General features: G+C 40.9%; 1 protein-coding gene across 1 annotated transcript; it reads left to right on the top strand.

Moving 5' to 3' along the window:
- Positions 1–2206: 2206 nt before the first annotated feature.
- Positions 2207–7644, top strand: LOC146656900 (kelch-like protein 10). The gene is made up of 5 exons (XM_085426871.1): positions 2207–2428; positions 3513–3996; positions 4409–5023; positions 5743–5892; positions 7282–7644. Exons 1-5 carry the CDS (start codon positions 2277–2279, stop codon positions 7642–7644), a joined length of 1764 nt encoding a protein of 587 aa, XP_085282997.1. The 5' UTR covers positions 2207–2276.
- Positions 7645–9001: the final 1357 nt, after the last annotated feature.

Here is a 9001-nt window from a genome sequence, read left to right as displayed (position 1 = left end):
TGAGGAGAGGCCGCAGCGTGTCTGTCTTAAAGTGCAAGTTTGTGACAGTTTAAAGCTTAACAAGCTAAGACGCCAAACATCCAGAGCACAAAGACAAGTCAGAGGGCTTTTTCAGACACACACTTCTAAACCGTCGTGCTCAACAGTGTCTCTGCTAAAACTGCGTCTGTGCTCTACCCCTGTAAAGTTGCCTATCGAGTGCTTAATGATAAGGTGCATGGTAGCTGCTTTCCTCTGCAGGTGGATGAAGCCACTGATAGTGACAAAGGAATGACTTCTCTGGTGTATGCCTTATACCAGGGGTGTCAAACTCAAATACACAGTGGGCCAAAATTCAAAACTGGAACAAGGTCGCGGGCTAACATTAATATTTATTGAAAAAAAAAATCTTCCTCCAGATTTAAGAATGAATCTCTTCTTATGGACTCAAACAAGTTTTGCTGAAAAACTGAATATGGAACAAGCAAAGTTTAATACTAAACAATATGTATATTAGTTGTATAATACCAGTAGGCCAGCTCTAATAATAATTTGGTACAATTACATTTGGCCCGCGGGCCAGAGTTTGACACCTATGCCTTATACTGTCATCACTGCCACCCTGCTGCAACTGACTGAAGAATCCTGATGCCAGGCTGAGCATGCATGACGCATGATCCCGCGTGATCCCTTGCATGACCATCTGTGTTAGATTTGTATTGTTGATTGTCATTTATGCTTAGAAATATTTACTTATATATGCTTAGAGTTTTGTAATTAGTTGTAGATTGGTAGAGGTTTTGATCCTTGATAGTCTGCAAACTTTGTGTGTATTAGACAGCACTTTGGGAGCATGAGAGGTCATACCGTGTCTTATTGTTTTATGGTAGGATTAACGTAGTTGCGTCTGTTCTAGTCTAAGTGCTCTTTGTTTAGATGAACTGCAGGACTTCCTCACCGTGTTATCTAGGATGAACCATCTAGGGTGAGGGGGAGGCTACCCTCTTCCTGACCAAGGATGTTTGACCCTTTGATCAGCAGTCCACACACACACACACACACACACACACACACACACACACACACACACACACACACACACACACACACACACACACAGGCAAGGTACTCTTTGTGTGTATGTAGACGTCATATGTTAATGAACTTATGCATATTCATGTAACCTCAATAAAAGAACAGTGGTACGGGAGAACGGACGAGAGCAACTGGGGTCAAGCGAAGGAACGGTGCCTGTCCGGTTCTCTCCCGTGCACGAGAAACATGAAGAAGCTTGCCTACTTGTGTCTTGCTTTGCAGTGTAATTATATTGTCTTCAACGTTCCAGCGGATGGGTTCAAGCTACAAACCTATCAATCTGACTGTTCTTGGTGGAAGTGACTTGACAGAGCTATCGAGATGAAGTTCTCTAACCTGTACAACAACCTGGCCTGTGGCAGTTTGCGTGTCGCCTCCACATTGCCAGAGATCACTAGCATATCCAGACACTTCCTTGGCCAGCATTTAGTGTTGATGTCTTTCCCACTGAATATGCCTGGGTAATTTTGGGCTGGCATGTTCATTAGAGGCAACCAGAACCCATTGCAGCTGGATGCTGCATTTATCTATGAATGGAAAGAAATTGCTCAACAACAGATCTGCAGTCTGTGCTCAGACAGGTGACTGCTTGCACCTGTCTGAGGTAATACTGTCAAGCACCGTCATTATAACAGTCTTGTACTATACATACAGTGTATATATGTGTTTTGTTTCTTTCTTTCTTACTACTATTGTACATCAGTAAAGTGCAGGAGCCCATTTTTCCAACTAGATAAAAGTCTAATACAACCCAAGAAAACAGCTTAGCCATGAATCACACTTTGTAATATCTGTGTTTGGATATTACAAAGTGATTTTATTAAACAAAATGGCCTATTAAGGTTAAATATGAGCTAAATATGATATTGTAGTCCATTCGTAAGAGTGTTTTGAAGTGCTTATTTTACTAGGTGACCTCTGTGAGGCAAACATACAAAATGCTGTATGCTATCTGTGAGGCTCATATGCAATTTCTTAAATCCAAATCAAATCAAAACAAAGCTTTTTTTTATGCAATGAAAGGTTCATTAAAACAATGTAAATATACATTTCAAAACAATTCATGGCAACAGTTGCCAAGTCATGATGATGTCATGGGCTCCATTCCCCAAATTCCTCAGTTAGGTTTGATTTTGTGATCTGAACACTTCAAGACAAACTGCAGACAAAAAAAACTAAGAAAAGCAGTCACAAAACTCAAGATGAGTGAAGAAGGCCAGCTGCCATACAAGTCGAGCTCAGTGTATAATGAACTCCGTTTGGAGGGACAATTTTGTGATGCAATCATCAAAGTGGAGGATGTTGAATTTCCGGTCCACAGGATCATCCTATGTAACTGTACGCCGTACTTCAGGTGAGTTGCTTACCTGATAATGTGAAGGACAGTTGACTGATTTATACCTGTGAAAAATGTAATTCATGGTCTTAGTTGGTGAAACAGTGCCAACCAAAAGGAACAGGTTGAATCATAAAACTTTTCTGATAGAAAGACTTTGTCACGGTCAACTGACAGATACACCCAAAACATAATGCAAACATTTGCAGATTTCATCATCACCTTCACAGAGCTCCAGATTCCACTTCAGTAAATGTGCCATTTAAAAAGCACTGTGAATCACTTGGTGATTGTGTGAAGTCTAATTGAAGTGTTTTATTAAGTTACATTAATATCTTCCCCACTGTTATTGAGACAGTAAGACACACCAGACTTCCTGATACTAAAAAGGTTGAACTGTGTTATACAGTTATACGCTGAGCAAAAGTTTTGAGTTGCCTCTCATTTTTTTATATTTTGCTTTGAAACAGATGATTTTTTAAAAGTCTACTTGAGCAATAGTGTTTTTTTGAAGACTTATAAAGGTTTCGTTTGGACGATTTTCACACTTTTTAGTCCAGTGCTTGTACCCGATCATTTTCAGAGGAATGGTTTCCTCATCCTCATCAGAAATGGTTTCATGGTTCATGTAAAACCTGTTAAAACCAATAAATAAATGTTAAGAAAAAAGAAAAGAAAAGAAATGGTTGTGGAAGGGAAACCGAGACTGTAATTAAGCAACATGCACTGGAACTTCCATAAGGAAAGGAAACAGACTGAGGTATGCCAAATTACGCAATAACTAGACTAAATATCAGGGTAAACTGGCCCTATGGAGTTGATTTCAATATTTGTCATAGAGGTACAACAGTGAGTGTTTAGAGTTAACTTTAAAGCACGGTGGAGGCTCTGTCATGGTGTGGGACTGCATTGTGTTTGGCAATAGCTTCATAAACATGCTGCCAATGTAATAAAGACATTGAAAACCCAACAATCAAGTGCACTAAACATGTACAAACTCTGTTTTGGAGTTACTTGGAGTACTTGTGCATGACATAGTTTATTATCTTGTTGCCTCCACACCTTTTAATATTCTCTACTCTGTCTCCATCTCTACCCTCAGGGCTCTTTTCACCCACTGCAGCGACCCAGACAAACAGGTCTTCAACATACCTGGCTTGTCTTCTGAGATGATGGCACTCATCATTAACTTTGCATACACCGGCTCAGTTTCCATAACGGGGGAAAATGTAGTGGAACTTCTCATGGCAGCTGATCAATTCAATGCAATGGACATTGTGAAACTCTGCTCTGACTTCCTCGGGGAGCAACTGTGCCCAGAGAACTGCGTTGGCATTTGGCAGTTCACAAAAGTATGCTTATCACCCGAACTACGCACCAAGGCCTACCACTACATCATCAGTAACTTTGAGCAGGTTGTTCTTGAGGAGGAGTTCCTGCAGCTAACTGTGGAGGAACTTGCTGACATCCTTGATAGAGAGGACCTCAATGTGCAGTTGGAGACCACTGTGTATGAAGCGCTTACAAAGTGGATTAGCCATGTACCTGTACAACGGAAACAACACCTCACCGCTCTGTTGTCCAAGGTCTATAAACTTTCATTACTACATTTAGTTTGGACTTAAATCTTCAGCATTTAAGTCATAGATTGAGTCGATCCATCTGGGTATAAGGATGCTTTAATATCTTGAGATGTTGCTCTTTTCAGGTGTAGCCAAACCACATTTAAGAAATTCTCTTCAAGAGCATTAAAACCGTATCAGATCTCTACACACATACTATAGAATAAATTATATTTATTAAGTATAGTTGCTAGGGCTATGACTAAAAACTGTCCCTGTTGACGAAAAGGCTAATGGTGTCTGACTTTGGTCGCTCTCTTGCTAGCAATAAGAAAATTAAACAACATTAGGAGCATTATCCTAAAGAAGCTTGAGTTTACTAAAACTGATGTAGTTGAAATTCATAGTCACATTCTCTTCTGTCATCTCTCTATAGGTCCGACTGGGATTGATGACGTCAGACTACCTAAAGGACAATGTGCTGTCTAGTGAGCTGGTGGAGGCCAATTCTGAGTGCCTGTCCATGATAAGTAATGCCATCTTAGACATACATGATCTAGGAAGCAGACCCTTCATGTCTGCCTTGTATCACCCTCTTGCTCGTCCCCGCCTGCCTCATTCCATCCTGCTGGCCATTGGGGGGTGGAGTGGTGGTGAGCCAACTAACGGCATCGAGGCCTACGATTGCCGGGCTAACCGCTGGGTCAACGTAACGAACAACCTCGAGTGTCCTCGTGCTTATCATGGAGCCGCCTTCCTCAACGGGTACGTCTACTCCGTTGGTGGCTTCGACGGGGTGGAGCATTTCAACAGCGTCCGTAGGTTTGACCTGACCACTCACGCCTGGAATGAGGTGGCGCCCATGCACTCCCGCCGCTGCTATGTGAGCGTGACTGTGTTGAACGGGTTCATCTATGCCCTGGGAGGCCACGACGGGCATGTACGACTCAGCAGTGCAGAGCGCTATCAACCTGAAATCAACCAGTGGAGTCTTATTGCACCGATGCACGAACAGAGGAGCCACGCCAGCTGCACAACACTTAACAACCGGGTGGGTGAAGTAAAACAGTAGCAGAGAAATAGAGTAGGGTCTAAGGCACACAGGCCTAGAGACCTGTCAGAAACCTTTGGTAACAACCAGTTGCTAGGGGAAAATGTGTACTCCTCAGCTGGTTAGGCAGTGGTTGTATGAAAGACTCTACAGATTTCTACAGCAAATAGTTTGAGTATTTGCAGTAAGTCAGAGTACTCCATGCAAACCTCAACAGTCTGCTTACGACCAAAGGAAACACAAGGAGGCTTGTGGTGCAAAACCTTCCTGGTTACAATTTCACAGTAGTGACAGCCATCAACCTCCAGCAACCACTTGCCAACCAGTCAGGGAATACACATTTTTACAGTGAAGCGAGGTGCAAGATAGGTCACAAACTGGTTTCTATGTTCATGTTTTCAAATTTAAAAGTATAGTTTAAAAAGTTGAAAAATATACTAATATATATCTATTTTGTTTCTAACTGATCACAAGTGCATCTTTGCATTTATGTACAGTACTTTAGTTGAGTTGACTTGTCAACTAAAATATAACAGATATTAAAAAAATTGTAAAACACACACATTTGTTAATTGTCATATTTTTCAGTTGGACACTTGGGTACTGAGTATCGGTCTTACTTCACAAATGATGTGGAAACATTTCACTTACAGGTAACATTGTTTCCAACTGAAATCTAAGAAATGTAAAAATTTTTAATGTCCCTTTTTTGTTTTCAGATTTACATTTGTGGTGGACTCAATGGCAACGAGTGTCTGCAGACAGCTGAATATTACAACCCAGAGAGCAACCAGTGGACGATGATCAGTCCCATGAACAGCCGCCGCAGCGGGATAGGTGTCATTGCATATGCGGATCATGTCTTTGCAGTAAGACCACAAAGTAGTGCTGACACTCACGTAACATACAAATCAAATCTGTAATGTGCTTTGATCAGCAAGGTTTAACACAGATTTGGCTGACACAGAATTTGGCTAACTTTGTTTTGTATTTATCAATGATCAGATTCCTATCCTGACCACAGGTTCAGAGAAGGCATTCTTACTCATTCTATGTATTAATTTAACTGATTAGTGATGTCTCTGCCTCTCTTTTTTTTTTCATGTGCCTCATTCCCAAAATGTTGTGTCTTTGATGATTTCACATTTCACTCAGTACAACAGAAATACTTATTCAAAACCAACATTGTCATCCTCATCGTTCCATAGAGGACATATGTTAGAGACAATTTCAAACTTATCCTGCAATACCTTTAGAAAAATGAGGGAATAAGCCAAGTGATTAGAACTCATCCTCTGGGGACGGTAGGCATTTTAGCTGTAAATTTATCTTGCTATTTGCCTTAAAACCACTTATTTAGTTGTTTTGCAGCTGCACCCTTTGGTAAAAAGCAAAGATTTTAGTCTCACCTTCTGAGACACACTTCTTTATTTAGCTAGCTACCGTTTAGTATTTATTTTCTATTCAGACTAAGTCTCTATTCAAAAAAAGGAAAAGTTATCATCAGCAGAATGCAGTGACCTTACCCTGGTGCTGACCTCAGGGTCTTTGATCAGGCTTATAGGCACCAAGGCCTGTCAGGGCTACTTTAATCTGTTATAGGAAGAAAGGACTGGAACTCAATGTTCCTTTTTGGACTAAAGGCAAAAGAGCTGTGAAGACATTTATACTGAAAACACAAATACTTTTTGTCGAGGGCTATTCATCTTTGTTGATAATAGCGTGGTGTAATAGACAACAGCACTTTAATAGCTGTAGTTGAGGCTTGAGTGAAAAAAGGTCTCATACAGACTTCCACAAGAGCTGGCTTCTACTTTATTTTACTTTCTCCTTTTAATTCAGAAGTCATTTTCACACACCACTGCACCCTGATCTTTTCTAGACATTCCCAACAAATGCGGGCCTGTGAAAATGCAAATACTGGGACGTTAATGGGCCTTTTTTAAACAACTTTTATGTGTAAACTCCATATAACAGCATGAGAATATGTCAGGTAGCTGTTCGCTTTATCCAGGTAAAACCCTAAACCAATCAGAGTATTTCCAGTAGTCAGATCACACCTAAGGTAAACAATTTCCTTGTATCTGCTACATATTAAGGGCAACTTTGGACAATATTGCAACTTAATTCTTCCGTCACTTTCTGGAGTATCTGTGCAAAAGCAGCTAAAGACATATAGCAGGTGCATTTTCTTACAGGGGTACGGTGAAGCTGGTTACACTTACATTCAATCATTTGAGCCACGTATTTACTTTTAGGTTGGTGGCTTCGATGGAAACAACTATCTGCGCACCGCTGAGGCTTACAACCCGCATACCAACACGTGGAACCTCGTGTTCTCTATGCTGACCCCCCGCAGCAACTTTGGCATTGAGGTAATTGATGATCGCCTCTTTGTCGTCGGGGGTTTCAACGGCTTCACCACCACTTCGGACGTCGAGTACTACACCGCTTTAACCAATGAGTGGTATGAGGCGTGCGACATGGATATTTTCCGCACAGACTTGAGCTGCTGTGTGATGTCCGGACTTTCCAACCTGACTGAGTACACCTTTCCTCGTGACTTCCTGCCAGTTGAAAATGTTCTACAATTAGCAATGGAGTCAGCAGAGTCCACGTAAAATCTTTAAAGTGCAGTACTGCCATGTGTCAACATGTGAGTCTCCAACATGAAGGACTGAAATAAATCTTTAGAGCATTAAACTGCTGGTGAACTGGACATTTTATGTATGTATCTCAAAAACTTTCAGTAGGAGAGCCTGCACTGTAGATACTGGGTTTTATTAAGAGAATGCAATTGCAACAATAACAAATTGAAAAGATTTTTTCATTCCCTGTAATGTATGGCTGCTGAGCAGCCATACCAGACATGCACACAGGGTGACCAGATCACAATAAGCCGCATGTCGGACTTTTCAACTCTTGCTAGGTAAACACCATAAGAATAAAGGGAAGTTTTCACTCTCCCTTGTTATTTCAGCTGCGGTTCTGTCTGGTAACAGTCTATAGGTTTGAGTAAGGATGTATCCAATATTTTACAGTTGTACTAGCCAATACCCAATAAAGCAATTCTTACTTTTATACTAAACTAGTCAGTCTCAGCTTAGTCAATTTACTCTTTCACAGTAGAGCCTATTTTCTGAATAGTCTTCTGTCTAAACTCAAGATTAAAAAAAAAAAAAAATCTTAAAATTAACTAAAAGCGAGGCTGTCTCTGCACTGCACAAACCAAACACAAAATGTCGGCATGTTAGCCAATATTATCGTGCACCCTTAATTATAACACTGGGCTAACCTGGCCAAATTACAAACAAAAATCAATCACAACCAACATGGACTGTAGTAGCCGTGGAACGAGAGAGGAAGTCCTTTCCTATAGTCCATCTGACCATATTGGCTTTACTGGCCAATAAAAGCAGTCCACTCAGCCATGCTCTTCTTGTAAGATGATGTGAGATCTCTCTCATGGATTTTGTCCAAGAGAACCTCCGTCTGTATGACGGAAAGCAGAGTGGCTACACACTTTGGGTATGTAAAGTGAAGGGTGTAATAGTAGGCCATAAGGTATAAAGCACCCTCTGTAACCAAGTCTTTTGGAAATGTGGTTATTGGCACATCTCCTACCGCTAGGATGCAGTTGGATGGACTCACAATCAGGACTGGGCAGGAGAGAGGACGTTTCATCAGATAGGTATTAGGGTCTTCTTGGTCCTTTAACACATAACACAGACATACTTTTGTAAGGATGATGCACTTTTGTTTCAAACACATAACTAAAGCTAAATTACAACAAAAGTTGAGGTTCTGAGAAAACACATCTGAAATTGCTACTTTTAATTATTCTCGATGGAATTACTGTTCACATCTGTCTAGCCTTCCTGAAAAACAGAAAACCAAGGCTACATTTAATTAGGTATCATTGAGGTGATAAAAATGTGCTACCACGTAATGCATCCATTTTTGTATTTACTGGTCACA

The sequence above is a fragment of the Rhamphochromis longiceps genome, linkage group LG12 (assembly GCF_057381845.1).
Source record: "Rhamphochromis longiceps isolate RC_006_pf linkage group LG12, R_longiceps_female_GT1.1, whole genome shotgun sequence".
Classification (NCBI taxonomy): domain Eukaryota; kingdom Metazoa; phylum Chordata; class Actinopteri; order Cichliformes; family Cichlidae; genus Rhamphochromis; species Rhamphochromis longiceps.
Note: the sequence above shows the minus strand (reverse complement) of the source record. Positions and strands in the feature narration are given on the sequence as shown.

What these genes read in the sequence shown, in the direction of transcription:
- LOC146656900 (XM_085426871.1), top strand. Translation starts at nt 2,277, where the DNA reads ATGAGTGAAGAAGGCCAGCTGCCATACAAGTCGAGCTCAGTGTATAAT. An exon ending in AACTGTACGCCGTACTTCAG is followed by an intron (nt 2,429 to 3,512) that starts GTGAGTTGCTTA and finishes CTCTACCCTCAG; the next exon opens with GGCTCTTTTCACCCACTGCA. An exon ending in ATGCGGATCATGTCTTTGCA is followed by an intron (nt 5,893 to 7,281) that starts GTAAGACCACAA and finishes ATTTACTTTTAG; the next exon opens with GTTGGTGGCTTCGATGGAAA.